The sequence below is a fragment of the Fulvia fulva genome, chromosome 7 (assembly GCF_020509005.1).
Source record: "Fulvia fulva chromosome 7, complete sequence".
Lineage (NCBI taxonomy): Eukaryota > Fungi > Ascomycota > Dothideomycetes > Mycosphaerellales > Mycosphaerellaceae > Fulvia > Fulvia fulva.
The window spans coordinates 2,772,394-2,794,632 of NC_063018.1; the positions used below are offsets into that span (position 1 = coordinate 2,772,394).

The 22,239-nt window shown below is 53.1% G+C and overlaps 5 protein-coding genes across 5 annotated transcripts; 4 read left to right on the forward strand and 1 right to left on the reverse strand.

Annotated features, from left to right (window-relative positions):
* Positions 1–6,115: 6,115 nt before the first annotated feature.
* CLAFUR5_10350 (uncharacterized protein) lies at positions 6,116–12,527 on the forward strand (the record flags this gene model as incomplete). The annotated part of the gene is made up of 3 exons (XM_047909498.1): positions 6,116–6,622; positions 6,672–11,729; positions 11,784–12,527. The coding sequence occupies 3 exons, from the start codon at positions 6,116–6,118 to the stop codon at positions 12,525–12,527; spliced, it is 6,309 nt and encodes a 2,102-aa protein (XP_047763991.1).
* A 472-nt stretch (positions 12,528–12,999) lies between these two features.
* On the forward strand, positions 13,000–13,861 carry CLAFUR5_10351 (uncharacterized protein; the record flags this gene model as incomplete). Its single annotated transcript, XM_047909499.1, has 3 exons — positions 13,000–13,149; positions 13,227–13,455; positions 13,512–13,861. The coding sequence occupies 3 exons, from the start codon at positions 13,000–13,002 to the stop codon at positions 13,859–13,861; spliced, it is 729 nt and encodes a 242-aa protein (XP_047763990.1).
* Positions 13,862–14,316: 455 nt separating this feature from the next.
* On the forward strand, positions 14,317–14,768 carry CLAFUR5_10352 (uncharacterized protein; the record flags this gene model as incomplete). Its single annotated transcript, XM_047909500.1, has 2 exons — positions 14,317–14,432; positions 14,489–14,768. The coding sequence occupies 2 exons, from the start codon at positions 14,317–14,319 to the stop codon at positions 14,766–14,768; spliced, it is 396 nt and encodes a 131-aa protein (XP_047764176.1).
* A 109-nt stretch (positions 14,769–14,877) lies between these two features.
* CLAFUR5_10353 (Putative lipase ROG1) lies at positions 14,878–18,495 on the reverse strand (the record flags this gene model as incomplete). Its single annotated transcript, XM_047909501.1, has 1 exon — positions 14,878–18,495. One exon carries the CDS (start codon positions 18,493–18,495, stop codon positions 14,878–14,880), a length of 3,618 nt encoding a protein of 1,205 aa, XP_047764175.1.
* Positions 18,496–19,603: 1,108 nt separating this feature from the next.
* On the forward strand, positions 19,604–20,638 carry CLAFUR5_10354 (uncharacterized protein; the record flags this gene model as incomplete). Its single annotated transcript, XM_047909502.1, has 2 exons — positions 19,604–19,839; positions 19,954–20,638. The coding sequence occupies 2 exons, from the start codon at positions 19,604–19,606 to the stop codon at positions 20,636–20,638; spliced, it is 921 nt and encodes a 306-aa protein (XP_047763995.1).
* Positions 20,639–22,239: the final 1,601 nt, after the last annotated feature.

The following is a 22,239-nucleotide window of genomic DNA, read 5'->3' on the forward strand; positions in this document are numbered from 1 at the left end:
GTGTAACTACGAGATCTACGACAAGGAGCTTCTCGCCATCGTCAAAGCTTTCGAAGAGTGGCGCCCCGAGCTCGAAGGCTCTGCTATGCCCGTCCAAGTAAGCTCCGACTATAAGAACCTCGTCTACTTTATGAAGAGCAAGCTGCTCAATCGTCGCTAGGCCCGCTGGAGCGAGTTCCTCTCCCGGTTCAACTTCGTGATCTCGTACACGCCCGGCAAGGCCAACTCGATGGCCGACGCCCTTACCCGCCGCCCTAGTGACTCTCCAGTTGATCGAAGAGGGGGCCGGCAAATCGCAGGGCAACAAGTCATCAAAGAGCACAACCTCTCTTCCGAGCTTCGAGAGTACCTATCGAATGGCCAGCCTACGCTCGCCGCTTCCTTTGCTACTCTCGTGCTCGCTCCTGCCTACCTTGACGAGAGTGACGATGAATCCGAGCCTGAAGAATACGCCTCGGACGCTGAGGACTTGAACGACGATGAAGAGGGCTTAGTAACGACCGACGGCTCATCCGAATCAGACTTTGAGGGGTTTGATAATAAGGAGCAGCCCGAAGGCATCATAGCACGAGTACGAACAGCGTACGATGCCGACATAGACGCCCAAGAGTTAGTTCAGGCCCTTGAATCTGGCGCGAGGACATTCCCGGGCTTCTCGCTGTCCGAGTGCGAGCTCTAGGAAGGTGTCGTCTACTTCCGTAAGAAGCTTTACGTACCGCAGCCCGAAGGCTCTAATATCCGAGCTGAGATTCTTCAAATCATCCACGACTCCGCCTCTAGGGGTCACCTAGGCGTAGCTAAGACCCACAAGCTCCTCGCTAGGTATTACTAGTGGCCGCATTCCTGGAAGGACGTCCGCCGCTACGTGCTGAACTGCGCTGCTTGCCGAAGAGCCAAAGCTAACCGCCACCGTCCCCACGGTCTCTTGCACCCTCTCCCGGCTCCTGATCGTCCGTAGAAGCACATCACTATAGACTTTATCACCGATCTTCCTCACGGCAAGACCTTCAGCGGCGTGAAAGCAAAGGCCCTTCTAGTGATCGTGGACCGTCACTCCAAGGACCGGTACATGATCCCGTGCTAGAGCATGACCGCAAAGGAGACTGCTCGCTTGTTCTACGAATTCGTCTGGCGCTTTCAAGGCCTCCCGGATAGCATCACCTCTGACAGAGGCACCCAGTTCATCTCGCACTTCTGGAAGCGTCTGTGTGCTATCCTAGGCATCAAGCATAACCTCTCGACCAGTTTTTAGCTACAGACCGACGGCCAGACCGAAATTACGAACGCTATCCTCGAGCAGGTCCTTCGTTGCTTCGTCGACTACCACTAGAAGGATTGGCCTCAGCATATCCCTGCGGTGGAGTTCGCTACTCGTAACTGGGACTCGGAGACTACTAGCTACTCTCCCTTCTATACTACGAGAGGTTACTACCCTCGTACAGGCATGGAACTAGAAGAACCTCTCCCGCCTACCGAAGACGCAAACGAGCAAGCAGTAGACGAGTTCGCTACTATACTCTCACAGATCTATAAAGAAGTTCACGACGAGATAGTGTACGCACAAGCAATCTACGAGGATCAAGCTAATCGTCGTCGCTAGCCAGCTCCCGACTACTAAGTAGGCGATATGGTCTACCTCAACTCTAAGAACATCAAGACAGACCGCCCCTCTAAGAAGCTGAACTGGAAGAACCTAGGTCCTTTTAAGATCACCGAGCGTATCAGTTCACACGCCTACCGTCTAGCTCTTCCTGCGAACATAAAGATCCACGACGTCTTCCATCCCGTACGCCTTCGGCCGTCGGCTGAGGACCTATTCCCGAACCAAAACCAAGACATGCCAGGTCCTCCCGATAAAGTAGAAGTCGACGAGCCTGTTAACCTACCTTCTGACGACTATGCCGTCCGCAAGATCCGGGGAATCCGCGTAGAGCCCAACGACGTTGAAGGACTACCGCCGATCAAGTATGAAGTCGAATCGCAAGGTTGCCCTAAGTAGGATACCTTATAGGAACCTATCCAACATATCATCTTCAATCGTCAAGCAATCGAAGAATACTACGCCCGCGCAGACGGCCCAGAAGTCAACATCGGCAGGCTCTTCGAATCTGAGCTTTTCGACGGGGCTTACCAATGGTGTATCGACCATGACATCAGGCCTAGGCCTGGTACTGAAGCTGAACATCCTCGATATGTGGAACTACTACGGCTTCGTAGGAACTCAGCTTTGTTCGGGGGGGCTACTGTCATGGTCTCCCCACAGAGTGTACAGAAGGTGGGGACAGAAGAGCCTCAGAGTGCTCAGAAGTCGTCAAGAAGTGACAGTCCAGCTTGGTGTGTGAGCGCCAAGAATCACATGCCCCGCAACATTCACTACGGGACCTAGCCCTCCAAATTCACCCCTCTACCAAACCTTGACAGATTCACTTCGGCTCGTGACTGTGTGACTCACGGCACTCCCGCGAGCACCCGCGACTGCGCTGGACCCTGGAAGAAGCACGTGGAAGACTCGGAACGTAGGGCAGGTTGGAATAAGGTTTTGAGCAAAGCTGCTGAGCGCGGCTTCGCACGGGTTAGCCCTGTTGATGCGGGGACACGCACTCGCGAGGGTCGCGTATAAATATCTGGCCTTCCCCAGGCCTCTCTTGCTTTCTTCGTCTTTTGTTTTGTGTAGCAATCATACCATACCCTTTTACATCTGCACTTCGCACCTGCATTCTCGCTTTCACCCTTGCATCTCACAGGCCAGGCTCTCGCCCTGACACGGTCGTACGCGATCGGATCGAAATAGGATAAACCGAACGCGAGGTTAATATTAGTACTAAGACACTATAGCGTAACTCTCTTAGTAGAGGGGGTTTCTAAGACACTACGGCTCTCTTAGAATAAACAGTTAGTCGATACGAACGCGATGTCCGGAGAGCGACTCTTCTTAGTAAGCTCGCCTAATTGTCTAAGGTATTAGTATAGGCTCCCTAACTCGGAGTCTAATAGTACCTTACTAGGCTCTTTTACGTCTTATATATACCTATAGCACGGCTATAGCTTCCTATATAATACGGGTGCGGCCTCTAGTCTACCTTCCTTTTGTTCTAAAGAGGAATAACTCTAATACGACTTTGTCGAGGGTGAAACACCGAGTTACTAACCCGGGCTTATAACCTATTAAATAGGTACGAGTTATGTAGTAGTAGAAGACGGCGGATTATACGAAAGACGAAGAAGGACCTAATAGGATAGCGTATATCTATATATAGTATCGCCGGTATTAGTATAGGTAGATACTAGGTGTCCGGATGTTTGCTAGCCTATAGGCTAGTAAACCCTAGTTACGTGATCTAGTCACATAACACACCCACACCTATATACTTGTCCTACGGCCTATATGTTCTTAATAGTATCTAAGGTTAAGGTTCTTAGTATTAAGTAAAGTAAGTATAACGTTACGAGTAAGGTTACGGTTACGAATAAGATTAACGTGCTTTACTACCGAGCGGGCTATACTACCGAGCGGGCTATACTACCGAGCGGGCTATACTACCGAGCGTGCTACTTCTACTAAGAACTATACTACTTCTACTTTAATTACGACGGTATCTTAATACAACAATATCCTATAGAATCGTTACTAGGAGGACAATTCCTCTTTAGATTCTTCGCTATCTAGCGAGTCTACTTAATAGGTACGTACGTTATACCCCGACTTACTATATCGCTTATAGCGTCGTAGCCTTAGTACTAGCCGAACACTATCTAGCGACTCTCTACTTACTTCCTACCTCCTAGTATCCTCTAGAGGTATTAATTACGACGCCTTATCGAAGGTTAGAGACCCTCTCGACTAAATATACTTGCGCTTTCGTGCTTTCCGCTATATAAGGGCCTTGTTAGACTTACGTAGCTTACTAATCTCGCTTCGTATAAGAGCTATCTAATACGCTATCTCTCTACTCCCTCTCTATTGCCCTATTAAACGACCTTCCTCTTTCTACTACGCCTTTCTAAACCCGTAACGACGCTCTAAGACGTAATAACACCTATTATAAACCCTGTCTCGTCGAAGTTATAGGTGTCCTAGTTAAGAATACTATACTTCTCCTTTATATTACGTATAAGTAAGAACTACTTCTCGATAACGTCTAGATCTTCTATTAGGGCTCGCTAACGATCGTATCTACGTGTTATACGAACCTTTAGCTCACGATGCCGCCTAATGAACCTGTCTGTCTAATTAAGACTAGGGGCTTAAGACCCTTCTCTTATAGTAATAAATCGGCTATTGCTCGTATACTAGCCTTTAATAGCGGGAAATCTCTAAGATCTAGCTCGAGTATATACTCAAGTATCACCCTCTCTTCTAGCTCTATAAGCTTCTTCGAATTGGGCTCGTAGTCACCCCGAGGAGGTCGTCTATTCAATCGATACCCTAGTGTAGTTCGAGACGCGTCGTATACCTTTGCAGCAAGTCGATTCGTGATTGTCGCGTCGCGTTTCGTAGCCTGGACAGCGAAGGTCAGTTTGGCCTCGTTTGAAGACAATACACGCTGTAATGGTGGTTGCATAGCTATATCTGTGGAAGTGGTACAGTTCTTGGCAAAAGTGGCCCGCTCGGTGGTGTGGCCCGCTCGGTGGTGAAGCACGTTATATATAACGATATAGCTTAACTTATTCACTGACTTTTTATGAAGAAGTTGACTTATTTGACACCAACTTCCGAAAGAATACAGGGCCTAGAGGCAACGGAGAGTCGTGCATGACTTCGGGCTAGTTCGTGCAGCTAGACGCTCATCCTTTGCAGGCATCTTGTCGAAGTGAGGAATCGAGCTTCCAGACATCCCACGAACATCGAAGATGGCTGGCTGGGAACAGGAAACTCATTCCTTCCCATGTGCTGTCTACTTTAGGCACTTTCAGCGGTCTTCAGACTAGTTGGTAAGCTACACCGTTACTAGACGCTGAGAGCAATAAGGAACACGTGCTGACATTTCGAGGGATGAAACTCTCACCTCCCCATTGTGTTTGAGAGGCCGAGAGCCTCCAAGCACGAGCCGAGCTATCGGAGACATTGTTCGCGAACAATCTTCACATTGGCTGTGCGCTAATCGAGCTACCATATGTTCTCATCGCATTCCACGTATAAGGAAACTCGACCACTTGCTGCTATAGCTGCATTGGCTGTACGCGAATGATGCCTTCGACTCGTCAATTCTTATGAGCTAATCTTCATCAAAGCTCGAGGTACATGGGTCTTGAACTCTCGAAGAGGCGTGCAGCTGAGCTATACGCGGCTTACAGGGCCCCTCCTCTCTTTCAAGGTCGTCATCAACGAGGTGTGTATGCCACTTCGAGGAAAGATCATGCATGGCGCAGCAGATCCGCGCCGGGCCGCTGCATTGCGCCAGCCACGGACCGCGTTGCCAAGGCAGCTTTGAGTTTACTGTATCACCAAAGTGTCACGGAGTAACCGTCTCAACCTGCATATGCATATGTGCATCGCGTTCACCGCGGGGAGCTCTTATGGAGTCCAAGGCTCGTACTGTTTCAGCGCACATACCATTCGAGGGAAAGCTAAGACTCTCACCATACCAAGAAGGGTGCGAGGGTGTCTACACGGATTCACGGCGGAGCGCTGCCGGCCATCGCTACCACAACGGTGGATAGTTGCTGGGTGCGTGCATTTTACGCTCCAATGAACACTCAACATCCCCACTTAATGGAAATCAGACATTGAGCTACAGCATGATGTTCATGGTCACAGCTGATGAGCTTCCAAGCCATGACGCCTCCGAAAACGCTCGACAGCGCGTCAATTGAGAGCTCTGCTGTGCTGTCATGGCAGCTACAAAAATGTTGAAGCTCCGCGACTTTCATCTTCCTGACGCGTTCAACAAAATTGCTTGGAGTTGTTTAAACAAAAAGCACTAACTGGCTTATGCCCACTGGCTCTACGCCGCTATCAAACAACATCTGAACGAGGATTGATTCTCGTTTCCATACCCCTACCGAAACACTTTTGGATCCAGCTCGCAGACAACAGAGCTCAGGGTCAGATTCTCAAGCAAGCAGTGCTACCGCGTTGGGTGAAGATAGCTCAGCCACTGTACCATCACCCAACATGCAGCGATCTCAAGTCTTATCTTCACCACCAACCATGAAGAGCACCCTTACAGGTGGAGCGAATGCCACAAGTGCCACCAACGGAAACGTTGCGCATGGCTATTTTTCTGGTCCAAACTCCCCATCAACTACCCGCTACTCTGTGCAGGGTGGCGGTCGCAGATCTGTGACCTCCAGATTTTCGGTCTCGCAGAGCAGCGCTACTGAAAAGACGAATGTGGTGCGAGACACTGCAATTGCTCTCAAGCGAAAGAGTGCGTCTGAACTTGGAGCTGGAGTCTCGGAGACCGCTGATAAAGTCAGCTTTATCAACTTGGTTGAATGGATCCGCTCCGAGCGCCTGTCGAGCCTGCCACACAAGGGAAGCCGATGGGACACTGTTCTGATCCGAGCTCTTTACTTTGCAGAGCGCCTGCATGGTTTCGAGACTACGCTGAAAGGCCACGCTGCAGATAGCGACGCTGCTGCACAACTCGGCTATGGCCACGCAAGACTCCTTCTCGAGGTGAGTTGGGAATTCAATGTTGGGTGAATCGTGTGCTGACAATCTGTAGCTTGGACACGAGAATTCTGCGGCTTTGGACAAGGCGTTCGGATTTCTTTACAGGTATTCATCTGCTGTATCTTCTCTATTGTCAAGATCCGAGGTTCTGAAGCTCTCGCAAGAGATCTACGAAGAGATGTGCAAAATGTACAGCGACTTGTTGACCCTGGTGGTCGACGTCTCTGTGCGTTTCTACAAAGCTGTTCACAGCAGCTCTGGTGCTTCTGCTAGCTTGGACCTCTTCGAGGTGTTCGGGGACACGATCGTCACTTTCCGCCACCGCAGGAACAGCATTACAGAGCTCATCTGGAAGCAAGAGATTGCCGCAGACAACAGTGATATCGACGAAGCGATTGAAGTCGGCACCCTGGATCGCTGGCTGGCTCCTCAGGACCGTGTTCTTGCGACTCTAGAGCTTGACCACACCCTCATTGCTGATGACCTAGCCGAGCATACTTGTGTCTGGTTCTCGGACGACCTTGCCAAGTTCGTGAAGGGAAAGGAGCACTCATTGTTGATCAATGGTGCACCTGGCTCGGGAAAGACCACTCTGGCTGCGGCTTTGGCCGAGAGATTGCAGCGACCTATCGCTCGGAAGTCGTATGCCATGCTCTTCTACTCTGTCGGTGCAGTACCTTCGCAGGCCTCGACGTTGAACGTGGTCAAGGCACTTTTGCACCAGCTTCTGACTATCCGTGTTGGCAATATGCACCTCTACCACGCCATTGCGCAGGCACATGAGAAGTCTCGCTTCATACAAGACCCCGCCAAGTACGAGGAATTGTTGTGGACTGCGCTTGAAGATGCCGTACGCCACCCACTCGACAAGGGCGCAGATGTGGTCATGATCGTGGAAGGTCTCGACGAGCTCGCGAATCCATCCGCTGGCCAGGCTCTCCTGCAGCGCCTTGTAAAAGCTGTAGGCCAGGGCACACGCGTTAAGCTGATCGCGCTTTCTCAGACGCTCTCCCTGCCAAACGGTGTCTCTGGCACCCAGAGGACGATCGGACAAAATGACACCCGCGATGACATTCATTCAGTGGCCATTCGTGTGCTCGCACAGTGCCCTCACTTCAGATCGAAGACAGGCCGCGAGCAAGAAACCATCATCAGCCGAATCATTGAGACTTCCGAGGGCTCCTTTCTCTGGGCCATCCTTGCATGCGAGTCGCTTCGCCTGCTCAAGACAGCTGAGAGCTTCGGCAAAGCTATCAACAATCTACAGAACCCCAAAGATTCCGTCGAGGATCTGGTCCAAGGCCTTGTTGCTGCTCTCGAGCTGAACGAAGAGGCCAAGCTTCTGTTGGCATGGCTTGTACACGTTGCACGACCATTGACTTACAGCGAGATTGAGTCTCTGTTCGCGATGCACGTTCACAGCGGGACACGCTCTGACCGCCGCGTCGACGTCCACCGCATCGTGCGTACATTGCAGCCGTTGCTGGCTGTCGAAGAGGATATTGTGCGACCACGTCACCAGATTGTGCAGACAGCTGTACGCAACCTCTTGAAGCAAGGCAAGCTCACGGTCCCCGTGAAGGATCTACCTACAGATGTCCTGCTTCGTCTGCTTACTTACGCCAAAATCTCGCTCCCAGAGAACAAGGAGCCAACCCTGGATGATACCGATCGCAGTATCGTTGATCACTGCTTCAGCAGATACCCATTCTTGGAGTACGTAGTTCGCTACTGGACTTGGCACTTACAACAGGCGTCGGTCGTCACACTCGGCAGGCCAGACATGAAGATTACTCCAGAGATCCAGAAGGTCTTCCCTGAGAGTACCACCTTGCCCATCCTCGAATGGCTCTGCTGGGATGATCAGTTCCCTGGCGCACAAGAAGTGGAGCTTCACGACATTGTGGGCAAGCTTCGAGCGAAGATCTTGACCGAGAAGCATCCATCCGTGCTACAAAGTTACATCAACACTACAGCCTACTACGAGGCCATGCAAGATGTCAACAAGGCCAGCCATTTGTACTACCTCATCTCCAAGATTGGCTGTGAAGTCCTGTCTGTGTCGCACCCGATTGTCATCGAGTGCGCATCACGCTTCCTGCATCTCAGCTACTCCAGAGTTACGACCACCAGGACTGAGATCGTCACATACAGGGAACAGATCTTGATACTCCTCATCACAGCTTACGAGCGGCAGTATGGCGTGTCATCTGAGATCGTGATGCAAACCAGAGAACAGCTCGCAGAGCTCTATCTGCACATCGGCGAGCAGGACAAGGCAACTGAGGTTATGAAAATCATTCACGGGACTGTTGGCGACTCTCACCGACATGAGTCCGACCGCACTCGTGCTCTGAACGAACAGCTGCGAGTCAGTTTCGGCAAAGGCAAGACTACCCGCGATCTTGAGACGTACAAAGATGGTGTGTTCACGGAGGAAGCCGAGGACGAAGAGGCCCTCGAGATCATCGATCTTACCCAGGTCGAGATGATTCTGCGCCAAATTGAGCAGTATCGGTCCCAAAAAGAGTTCGTCAAGGCAGAGCAGACATACATTGAGCTGTGGCAAAGCCTTTCCGAGAGCTGCCGCACCACCATGTCCGTTGAGTGGCACCAAAAGAAAATTGAGGTTGTCCAGGCCTACACCGAACTCCTTGAGAGCCAGCAACGCCGATTCGAAGCCACCACCCTTACTACCTCTTTGTGGCGCGAGTACGAGCATCACGATCTGAGCTACTCTGAAACCATTGTGTCGAGACTGACCAAATCAGCTCGCTTCTTGAAGAGCGTAGGAGAGTACAGCGCTGCACTTTCCATCTTCAGGCATGCTTCTTCATACTACAAGAACGTTCGCAAGGAAGAGTCAAAGCACACTCGCGAGCTCGAGGAGGAGATGACTGTGATCTCTCACCAGGCTCTCAAGGCATCGAAGGAAGAGAAGTCGGTGGTCAGATCGGAACATGAGCAATTGGACATGTTCCAAATTCTCATCGCTCAGTCTTCAAAGGAGGTTGAGAGCTCTACCATGACCTTGTCGAAGAGCTTGACGTCTCAATTCATCGCCACCAGGCAGTGGTCTCGAGCCGTCTCGGTCGTGCACAGTACTCTGCAGAAGACTTGGAGCTCGTTCATGGCCGCTTCGGTTCACGAGGTCACGATGACTTCTATCCATCAGAAAGAGTCCATCGAGCTCGTTGAGCAGTTGGCACTGATCTATCACGAGCAGCGCTTCTTCGAGAAATTGGAGGACGTCTACGTTCGCCTGTTCCGCGCCGCGCTGTCGTCTCCAAAGGACACCGCCGTCCTTGAGAAGGCGAAGAGCCTGCTGCTTGGCTTCTACGATCGCCGTGGCCATGTCGACAAGTCCATTTCGGTGTATCAAGAGTTGCTCGCAGTGTACCGCCGTACCCTTGGACCAACCCACGAGACCACCATCACCGTTCTCTACGAGCTGGCGACCAGATGCCGTGCCCACGCCCGAAGCCACCCGTACTACATCGAGTACTACCAACAGATTGTTACTGCACTGAACAAAGACTCCACCACCTGTTACGCTCGTGCAATTGATGCTGCTATCATTGTTGCTGAATCCTACTGGTACGAGCGCCGATACTCGGACGCTGTTGCATCATACTCGCTCATTTGGAACACTTTCGTGCAAAAGTTCAAGGAGTTCAAGATGTTCAGCCAAGAGACGTTCGTCAAGAGTCTGTACGAGCGCTACTACCAGTGCTTAGAAGAGACCAAGGCGGATTTTGAGGCGCTTCGCACTGTCAGCTCGCAATATCGCGAGACCTCGAAGGCTGTCTTTGGTGCCAGCTCCTCTACGTACATCGAGGCCACTGTTGCCCTTGCGAGAGTTGTGCAGCATTCCGAGAAGCACACAGAGGAGTCAATCGCGCTGTACGAGGAGGCTTCTCGATCGCTATCCTCATCGAACTCGAACAGCTCAAGCTCCATCAGCAAGGAAGAGCTCACGCGATCGTTAATCACGATCTACAAGCGTCGCCTACACACCTCGGACTCCAAGTCGCTGAGCCAAGAGACTGTCTCGCGAGCAACCAACATCTACTCCGAGCAACTCGCAGAGACTAGGAAGTCGTATGGCTACTCCCACGAGCAGACTCTCAGCAGCGTGCGTGAGCTGTCTCAGCTCTACGTTCGCCAGCAGAAGTCTGAGCTCGCCGTCAAAGAGCTCACTACTACAGTAGTTGAGATCGTGAACAAGGAGACCTCTACACAGAAGATCTACGAGTCTGCTCTGTCCTTGACCCAGACTTTCCAGGCTGCGAGCCTCACTCAGCAGTGCACACAGCTTATCGAAGAGTTGCACTACCAGCTGACTACGAGGAAGAAGCACTCCAAATCAAGCTTCAGTGTTGTCGAGAGCAGCAGTGCAGCGCTCCTATTCCTTGCCACCATGAAGTACCACTCCCGCAAGGACATCTCGGTGACTTTCTCCGAGATCATGGCCAGCTTAAAGGCTGAGTCTATCCTCTACACGAACTTTACCCATCTGATCAGTACCAAGGCTGGCCTTGACAAGGTCCTCGTTGCTGCTGCGCCTCTGCGTTATTTGCTCCAGAAGAGGAACAAGACTCTGCTCGTCCACACTGTCGAGCACGAGTCCGTGGACCTCTTCGTTTCGAAGGAGGCCGCAAATGTCCAGCTTCTCAGCAAGGAGTCGCCGCGCCATTTCGTCGTTGGTATTATGGACTACCTGGGCAACCGCAAGACGCAGGGCTTTGTTCGTGCTGTCATTTTGGCTTCTAACAAGACCGTGTCCAAGCTCATTGCTGGCAACAAGTTCCAAGATGCTCACGATGTGGCCAAGATGGCATTCATGTACGCTCAGTACCGTAACGGATATCGTGGATCGCGAGCTATCTCCCGTGGCTTCGGTCTGGCGTCTCAGCTTGATGGGCGCGGCGAGAACAAGTGCCCTGACCCAGAGTTGCGCAAGAAGCTCTTGCAACTTTCGAACAACATCATCAAGGACATCCTCAAGATCTGCAAGGAGCAGAAGGTCAACCTCGCCCAAGTCCAACTTAACGAGTTGAACGAGCTCATTGCACTTTTGGGCGAGCAAGGCGACTACGACACCCTGGAGGTAAGTTCCATATTCTCGTTGCCGTTGTAGACATCACTAATGATCACTGTCTAGACACTCCTCAACGAACTTTGGACCACCCGCGAAGCCCAAAAGACGTGGGCGCCCGACGTCCTCCTCCTCCTCGGCCGACGCCTCATCTCCGCCCGCTACCTCGCCGGCCGCCAAATCAAGGCCCTGCGCCTATGCGAAGACATAGCCTACAACCTTCGCCGCGTCAACGGTATCAAGCACCCAGCCACCCTCGAGACCTACGACCTCCTCGCTCAGCTATACACTTCGATCGGCCAGAACTACCAGAAAGAGACGGCATCAGACAAGTCAGCGGCAAACCTTGCAGCGGAACACTTCAAGAAGGCGATTCTCGTACACGAGGATGTCCTTCGGTGGTTGTTGAACAGCACTGAGGGCGGCGCTGCTGCTGTGGACGATGACGATGACGATATGGCTGCAACCATTCTGGCACAATACGGCGTGAGTGTCCAGAGGGCTGGTGATGCTGCTATCGATGGTGCACAAGAATCCGACAACGGCATTGACGCTGCTAAGAGATCGGAGTTGGTCAAGAGACACATGCATCTCCTCAAGCTGGCATATCAGAGGCTCGGCTCGTGGCCAAAGCCATACGCACAGTATGAGAAGCTGAATGCCGACCTCTTCAAGTCCTTTGGAGATGCACTGAAGGGTGCTGAGGGTGTCGAGAAGTGGCAAGTCAAGGGCTTTGGTGGTGGAAAGGCAGAGAGCACTGAGGGGACGTTCGCTGCGCAGAGCAGGAAGTGGGAGATTTTGAGCAACTAGGGTCATAATGAAGTTGTGTTTTGTGCTTGGAGGGAATAATGATGGCGCTGGGAACGATCTTGGATAGGTACTGTGATGATAGCATTTGGTAGCACGATTGATGAATTGTACTTGTCCTTTCTGATCGTATCCTCACTGATATTTCGACACCTCATGCGTCTTGTCGACCACATCACACAATATGACTGCCAGTGCATGTGAGATCTGGACAGCATCCTCACTTCTGTGTCACCTGTCGTCTCGACCTGTCGCGAGTTTGGAAGGCGCAACCATCAAGTTTTGGATATACCCCACTAACTTTTACTTACTAGCGCGCACGACTGAGAACAAGGATCAGTCTAGTGCGAACTTTGTTGCTCACTTTGATATAAGCCCACATCTTTTCCGAATAATCACAATTACAAGACTTCACAACAACATCGCAACACACCTTCGGACATCATCTTCAACAACCCCCAACACTAACAAGAAGATGTCTCGTGGTGGACGCGGCGGCGGCGGTGGCGGAAGCCGTCTCAACGGCATTCCATTCGACGTCGATCCCACACTCGAGGAGCAGATGAACGCTTTCCGCGACAGTGAGAGAGACGATGAAGATGACTGGACCAAGACACTCTACCCAGTATGTGACGATATATATGAGCCATTCTTTTCATCAGCGATCAGGTCGTCACAAACAGCATACTTATCTTGTCATAGACCATGACCGTACAGCTTCCTCCACCACCGACCGAGAAGGAGAAGAGAGAAGTCAACGCCTGGCGTAAGCACCGTGAAGCTATGCGCAACGGTCCATTCTTCATCGACACACCACTCACTGGCAAGCGTGACTTGTCCACCTTCAATGCCTTCGAAGATGCTGCCACCTACGGTAACAAGCGCACCAAGCGTGTAGGCGGACTGCCAAATCTGAAGAAATTGCCGATTGGTAAGAGTCACGATCACCAGGCAACGTCTGATCGATGTTCTGACTGACGTCCATAGTCAAGGAGTGTCTACCCAAGGAGCTGTGGGACGTGGTCACTGACGACGAAGAGGGCGACGAAGAGGCAGAAGCTCCAAAGAAGAACCTCGCATTCCTCAAGAAGAAGAAGATCGACAAGCTCGCCCAGTTCGATGATGGTGCTGATGTCGACGCTGCGGCCCCTGACGATGATGACGATCAAGCCAACCCAGACGAAGAAGACGGAGACGGCGTGGAGATTCCAGAAGATGACGATTTTTCCGAGGACGACGAAGATCTTGGCAACGACTACAACGCAGAGAAGTACTTCGACGATGGCGATGGCGTGGACGACGATGGCGATGACGCAGGTGGCGAAGATGCATGGTAAACATGAAGCCACCACCCACCTACCCACCCCCAAACCCCTCCCCGCCCATTTGGTCCACAGCTGCAGGTTACGACCTATTACGCAGCACGGCAAGGAGCGCGTCACGACGAGTATGTTTACCCTTTATCGCTCGAGCCACGGCACCGAGAGCGCCGCCCGCCCCATCGAGCGACTACTCACGTATTGGTAGGCAATCCGAGCGCGTCACTACAGAAGTCTCCGAGATCGAGCGGGTGAAGGCAAGGAAAGGACTCAGTGATGACAGGTGGCATAAGCTTAATACGAGAGTTCCAGGTGGCTTTGACTTGACATGTGAGAGCGGGCGGGCAGCAGCGGCAGACTATGAGCTTGAGCAGAGGAAGAAGGAGATAGAGAATCCGGGATATCGGCGTCCAGGGCCAGGGCCGCGTATCACCGACTTCTGGAGGAACTACAATGGACGATCTAGCTGAAGGATGACTCGACCGCTCGGACGACCACGCTCTTGGCGAAAGCCATCTGGACCTGGCGCGCTTCGGCGCGTCACCACTACCACCACTTGCTGCTGCCTACGGACTCGCTGGTTGCCTGAGTCTGCGCATAGTCGCGCTGGACTCTTCGAGATAGATAGCTAATGTGATATTATAGGGCATCTGAGGATGCTGCCAACAGAGACGCCCGCCAGGCCGAGAAGGACCTGGACTCCCGCCACAAGCTACAAGCCAAGACCCGCAAGCAGTACCAGTACGGCTTGTCAAACGAGTTCTCCGAGAAGCACCGCGCTATCGCCGCGTCCGATGTGCTTGACCGCAAGTTGGGAGTGAAGATGGGCTGGAGAGAGGAAGAGGAGAAGAAGGAGGAGCTGTTCTGTAAGGCGGAGAGGACTAGCAAGGGTGTTCGCCACTACGAAGGACCTGGAGGCGTTTGAAGATGAATACGAAGGCATGTCATGCTCGACAGAAGAGATGAAGCTGTACAGGGTATCTCAGATTGTAACAACCAGTCTGTAGCACACCGACGCGAAGCGCTGAAACGACTCAATCTGGCGATCCACTCAACCCACCACTCCCATTCCCTTTACTCTTCTTCCTCGACGGTGATCCAGTCTGTATCTGTTCCTCCACACTCTTCCTCAACCCCGGCGTAAGCACACTGCCCGGACTCGCTGGCGACAGAGGTGTAGGCTCTTCCACCAACCGATCTGCCACCACCGGTTCCACATCCCCAGCCTCGAACGTAGGACTTCCCACCTTCGAACTCGGCGCCCGTGCCTTCACCTCCTTGAAACTCTTCGGACTCGTCGGCGAGGTGGGTGCAAGGCCCCGATGCCCATCAGTATAACTGACCGCCGTCGTCTTCGTCGTTGGCGCCCTCGGCTCCTCGGGACTGGAAGAGTACTGCTGTTGTCGATGATATGACTGCTCCGCCTTCCTTAGTGGTGCAGGATTCGGATTGATGATTCTAGCAACCAGATTCCTCTCATCAACCGTATCGGAGTCCTCGCCATCCGACGTCTCAAAGTACGAATCATCCCACACGGCACTTTCCTGTCTTGTCAAAGTCTTGCGAGAACTAAAACTACTCCCCGCGCCTTCCCTTGCAGCATTCAAAGTCGCCAGCTCATCGCGTGCTTCTCGTGTCTCACTGCGAGTGCGAGGTTTGACTTTCTTGTCAGTCTGGCCGTGGACTTGCTCGCCTGATTCAGAGCTGATGGGTGCGTCCATCGGCTTGGCACGCTCGCGCGCAGGCTCGTCTTCGTCACGGGTTGTGGCGGCGTGGGTGTCGGCGAAGTGAGTGTCGCAGAGATGCTTGACGACTGGCCAGCCGTAGGCGTTTGCGAACATGCGGCGCACAATCATGTTGTTGTGAGCATCAGGTTCGAGGCGGACTAAGACTTTGCGCCAGCTGAGGTCGCGGTGGTAGGCGCGGGCGATCTTTTCTTCGACTTTCATGCCGCCGGAGTCGGGAGGTGCCGAAGAGTCGACGGTCTTGAGGGAGGTGTTGTCGGTGCCGACGGACTTGACGCTTGCTTCGGAGCTGTTTTCGCCGAAGGACAAGATGCGGGTGCCACTACGCTTGACGGGTGGAGGTGGGATGTCTTGAGGGTGGTAGACGCGATCGTGGAAGATGGTTCGGCGGCGAGTCTTGGGATCAATGATCCATTGCTGACTAGGCAGTGGAGGGTGCAAGATGTCGCCGGCTGATTCAAAGATCGAGGTCTTTGGAGGTGCGTGAGGCTCGTTCGTCAAGCTGTCCCCGCGAGAAGCCACGGGTCGCTTGCGTTCTGTCTTTCCGCTAAGCGAGTGTGTCAGGTGTGGCCTCATGGTGGGATTCGAGGAGGTGCTTCCGCTCTTGTCCTTTGCGACGTTGTCGCTGCTTTCGTCCTCGCTAGGCTGGTAGACTGTCTGCCCACGTCGCAGGATCTTAGTGGTCTTCTTTGAAGGTGGTGGTGGAGTCTTGGCTCGCTCCGGCGTGAAGAAGCTGAAGAAACTGGCCAGCATGCCTTTGTTTTCCTCTGGTTGAGGAGCTTTGTTGAGCGATGAATGGCTGCTACCCTGCCGTGATGTGTCTTCATCATCACCATCATCATGGCTCATACGCGCTGTGGTGCGCCGGTTGTCTTGCGCCACTTCGTCTTCTGCAGGTTGAGGCACATCATCACCAACCTGGGTATTGTCCTCATCATCTGTCTCCCAACTCTGCTCGGCAAGGACGTTGGGCTTGACAGAAGAAGAATTTGCGCCAGTCAGCTCAGCCCAACCCCATTCTGCCACAGTTCCAATCAAGCCGTTCTCACGCCTGGCCTTTTCTACTTTGCCTAGTCCCCGCCAGTCAAGAAACAGTAGACAGCTCGTCCTCAACGGTACGATACCGTCGTTGACGACGTTGGAGTAGACCGTGCGATTACGGAACATCCTAAGAACGTGATGCGCCGGTCCTGTCGGCAAGATCCTCAGCAAGGGTTTCGCGCTAGGATCCGCCTGCCTGGCCTCTTGAGTCTTCTGGCTACCTGCGCCAAAGCCATTGACCATCGCATTCCATCCTTTGTTGGCCAGAGTTGGAGGTCGCCAAGTAAGCCCCAGATCCTGTCCAGTCCTTCCGACGAGCCCAAAGTCTAGCGCAAACTTGACGTACATCGGGTTCTCGTTACTCAGCCCGAGCATAGGTGAAGCCATGCAAATGAAGTTGACAGGCTTGATCTGATCGAAGAACGTGGGACTATGCTTGTGAATGTAAGCAATGGCGTATGTCTGAATCAGTCCCCCAAGACTGTGTCCGATGAAGGATATGCTCGTGAATCTATAAGGCAGATCCTCAGCCTTCCTCGCTTCCCGAGGCGTGTGTATGCTGGAACCGTGATGCGTAGGCTTGCCATCTCGCCGTGCCTTGTCAGCATCTGTGGTGAAAGTATCGGTCACTTTGCGGGTAAGGCTCTTTTTGATGGGCAGGAAAGGTTGGTCGGGGTATGTGAAGCGTAGAATGTACTTTGCCAGCCTCTTGCCCAAGTATTGGATGCCATTCTCCGTGCGGACTGCATTGCCGTTGAATCCGCGAACAATCGTTTCTTCTTCATCGTCGTCCTCGTCTTGATCTGGGGCATTGTCCAACTCTTCCTGGCCTCCAGACATCGGAGCTGCGGACGTTTCCTTCTCGTCGACGTTTGATGGTTCATCTTTCGCGGCTTTGGTCTCCTGAGAGGTCTTGTCGCTCTGCTTAGCTTTCTGCTGCGCTCGGTAGCTCACCTTTCGCTTTCTCGCATCGACGCGAGCTTGCGCCACAGTAGCATCAATGCTCTCCTTCAGAAACAGCATGTCTGCGCCCAGATTGCTGTGTAAGCCATGCGTCAGAACCACAAGATGCACATTCCTTCTCTTTTTTTGCTTGCCATCCTTCTCATGCTCCTTCCCGCTTGTGTCCTCGCTTTGCCTCTTGTGGTGTGTCGATGTGCGACTCTCGCTGTTGTTCGCGTCCTCCCACGTCGGCAGTGCTGGCTTGTCCCACAATGTCTCCGTGTCTTCCACAACCAGTCTCACGGCTCGTGAGAACACGCCTTCGACCTGTACATGGCCTCTTCTCCGCGCCTCCTTGCGCTCTCGGTCGCCCTGCAGGTCCTTCACTCTGCCTGGTCCACCATGTCCATGACCTGCAAGTGCTGCAAATCCAAGCTCCAAACTCCGCTGATCGCGTCCAACGAGCACTTCGAAGTCCACTGAAGCAGAGTTGGAGAACAAGATCTGCGATGTGATCTCGACGATCCAAGTCACGCGGCCCTTCTCTTTGCGCTCGCCCGGGTCTACCTGCGAACTTCGTCTCCTAGCGAAGTCTGCTCCAGTCTCACGGATATCCTTCGGTATCAGCAACTTTGCAGACCAGCTCCCTCCCGCCTTGACCATCGGCTCGTACTCAGGCACGCCATCGTGATCGGGCTTCTCGACTTTGCGGTGTGGGTTGAAATTGGAGGAATACGCTGACACGTGCAGCGCATAAGGACCATGGATCCATGCAGCACGTAGAGCGATGGCAGTACTGTTTTTGACTCTAAGGTGCAAGTGCGTTGGCGTAGGAAGGATGCGGTCGTCACTAGGAGTATATGTAATGGTGTATCGAACGACCTCGCCAATCTTGACGCTGCCCGCTTGGTGGATGAGCAGCATAGTGTTATGAGGATCGAAGGCCTGCTCGTGTGATGGATCGCGTTGTTTCTGGTAGGCTGCTATACGAGCTCGTAACTAACGCAGCATCGGACGAGCAGTGGTGGGATGTGCTATCGAGATGTCGCGCTCAGGTGTAGTATGACCTTCGGCTCTCTACCTGACATGTTGCTGGAGTCTCGGCATTCACGGGTGCAGGAGGATAGGAGTACGGCGGAAAGATAGGAGTGTTCTGGCTAGCAATGGTCTTCTGATCAATCCACTGCCGAAGCATTCCAGTAGCGCGTGTGCCCGTCTCAGCAGTGACGTCGGCCGATCTGACTTTGTGCCCGTGAGAGCGACGGCCCACGTGCGGCCACACGGATCTTGTAGTCTACCACCCGTGTCGTTCGCTCCTTCATCGTTACATAACTTCCTGCACATCCGGCCTCGACAATACCATCACCTAAGGCTGGACACCACAGTCTAGATATAGGACCCTCGAGGCTGTGGACGGTGCTTCGCCGCGGCGACCAACATCGGCGCCGCTAGACTACGAGCATCTCCGTCCCGCCTCCACCACAAATAGTTCTACATGCACGCGTGGGACACGATCAGGACGTCATCTTCCACATTCGAGGAACCTGGTCACTGGAACACCACACCCCCGTCTGTCGCACTCGCCGCCACGCTTCCTCTCGGTGACCGGCAAGCCGAGTGCTCAGCGGCATCATGTGTGAAGACGACTCCATCCAATATCCGACCATATCCACCCTCTAGTGCAAGCGACGTTGTTGAGCTTCAGCTCCCATGTCAAGAGTAATTCTTACGCGAGGCCGCTTCTGCACGCATATCGCTCCTACCGAGACGACTGCAGAATATGTCCGTCTGTTGTCTTGCTAGTGCTCCTCAAGCCCTTCTCGACTCCTCTTTATCGCTTGGCCTGCCAGGAAAACTATTGCACAGCAGCTCTTGGCACGCCGAAGCAGCCTTCACCTATGGGGCCAACGAGCCTGTCACCCAACCGATATGTGCGTCCGTGAAGTGAACATGCCTCTACTACAAGTAGTCCGTGACTGCCGCGCATACTCGAGGAACGCCTCCGGCTCCTTGTCCTCGTATTCCTCCAGCTATGTCCACAACTACAGCACCAGTGCCAGCTGTGACGACAATCTTCACACCTCCTGCCTCGTGCTTGGACTCGACTTACACGCTCAGACCTCAGGGCATCGACTATACTAGTGATCGCGATACGCAGACTCTGATCAAGGCATACAGTACAGAGTGTTATCCTTCGCAAGCTACACTGAGCGACGGTTATGTATTCGTCTCGCCTGGCTTGTGCCCTTCTGCATGGACAATAGCGTCGTAGTGGACTGATGGACCAGTCACATCGCAGACGAGATATGCCTACTGCTGTCCTTGGTAAGCATCATCGTATCGATCTTGAACGAGCAACGAGCACTAATGAGCACTTTGCAGGGGATTGCGAGTGTCTGATGACTTTTACCACTGCGGCTCTTGGCCTTCAATGAGCTCCGTGATCCTGCTATCTGAGCGGACTGCGATTGCTACAGAAGTGTTCCCTCGACAAACGCCATATATGATTGCATGGCAGAACAGTGATCTATCAATCCTTCAGCACCATCCTACAGCGACAGGTACTTTTGATATTCCAACTGGATCAACAATCCCAGCAGCTACCACGATAACACCAACTCCCTTCGCAGACGCAGACTCGGGTACATCAAGCAGTCCAAATCTAGCAACATCAACGAACGCCCTCGATGCGCAACGTGTAGAGCTGTCGACAGGCGCAAAGGCAGGGATCGGCGTCGGGGTCGCGGCTGGAGTGATGATACTGGTGTTGGTAGCTTTCCTGTTCTGGCGGAGGAGGAGGAAACAAAGAGCCGCCGCTGCACAGCACGCACCCATACCACAGGAGGACTTGACTCCGGAGGTACATGGCGAGCACAGGCACATGTACCAGCTCGGTGACGAGGGGATTATACACCAAGCAGGAGCAGGCAAGAAGTCAACTGAGATCTATCAAGCGGGAGACGGCAAGAAATCAGTCCGACACGACTATTACAGTACCGGTCGCTGCGATAGCCTAAGACATATACAACCAGCAGGTATGTTGCGCAGCGATATCGAAACCTATTAACCGAGTGTACTGCTGTACAGTAACGCTTCTGATACCGCCATAAAGCGACAGATCGCGCCCGCATCTACCTAAGTGACACCGATGAACAACTACCCCACCGATGAACAACCCACCGATGAACAGCCCACCAATGAACATCAAATTCTGACACCTGAGGCATCCAATCTAATAAGGTTAGCGTCAAATTGGGTGGCCTTGCCCGCGGTCTGATGTAGGAGATAGCTGCAGCTATCCGTGCATGGCCTGACTTTCGCGAGGATCCACGACTCATCCTCCAGCTTGACGACCTTGTGTCGTGCTACAAGAGGCAGCCTGAGAGCACAGGTCGAAAGTTTGCAAGTCGTCTGCTCAATCATAGGATACACTTGACCGCAATGTGTCGTTGATGCAAGAGGCGGGCGGTCTTCGTCACAAAATGCAGCCACCCTCCGTGCAGAGACATGTACAGACTCTGACACGATGCCCGCAATGTCGGTCTGGGTGCAAACGCAGCACATTTCTGTCGTCGTCCCTTTGCTCCGAGCACCTTCCTATAAACCACAGACTGGCATTGCCGAGCGTACGCTGACATCCAGCTTTCCTGCCAACCACCATGGACGCCGTGCGACGTCTTCTAGGCCTCCATCCTGGCGAAGCAACCGATGCCCTGATCGGGAGCTTAATGCTCAGTGTCCCCACCACTGGCAAACCGCGTGGCTGTACTTGTCGCTGCCCTGATTGTGGAAGGCTGTATTCGGGTTTGTCGTTACAAAGCCGCTCGGTCAGACACGATGTGAGAGCTGACGTCTTGGTATGCAGAGCACGATGATGCATCATACAGCCTGGACCTTAGATATGATCGAACATATGGGTCGCAGCTACGTACAGAGCGAGGTGACACGCGAGACTATCTTAAGGCGTCGTACGGGTCCCTGCTGGAGCCTGCGATGCCGAAAGGATCTGTTGCGAAGGGCAGATCGCAAAAGGGGCAGAGGTTTAGGGCGCAGAGTCTGAAGGACAACATCCTGCTGAAGGAGGAAGAGGTCCGAGAGCAGGCAACTCAATCGCCAGGAGTTCCGGCTGCTGTGCAGCGTCCGGAGGCACCGGCCAACCACGATGACCTCGAGAAGCCGACGAAGTCACACAACATCAAACATGTCACCGAGACCAAAGTACCGCAGCACTCCACCACTACCTTCTTCTGCGGCCCTCCAAACAACACCGCCAAGAACGGACCCAAAACTCCCTCACAACAACATCGGAGAACCAATTCCAAACTCAAGACCCGCCCGTCAGCACCAGCTCCTCAACCTATCGCGCCATCTCCATCTCCCAGCAGCAACAACAACAACAACAACAACAACAACAACAACAACAACAACAACAACAACAACAACAACAACAACAACAACAACAACACCACCACCTCCCCACCCACAGTCACAGTCCCCTTATCCTCCCCAACCCACCGCGCCCTCTTCCTCCGCATGTTCGGCCTCCACTTCACCGCCCGCACCCTCACCCCCTTTACGGACTTCGTCGCAGCTATGATCGATGCCGGCTTCACAGCGCAGCATAGTGCCGGCGGGAGTGCTGTGACATTCAAGGTAAGACTTTCAAAA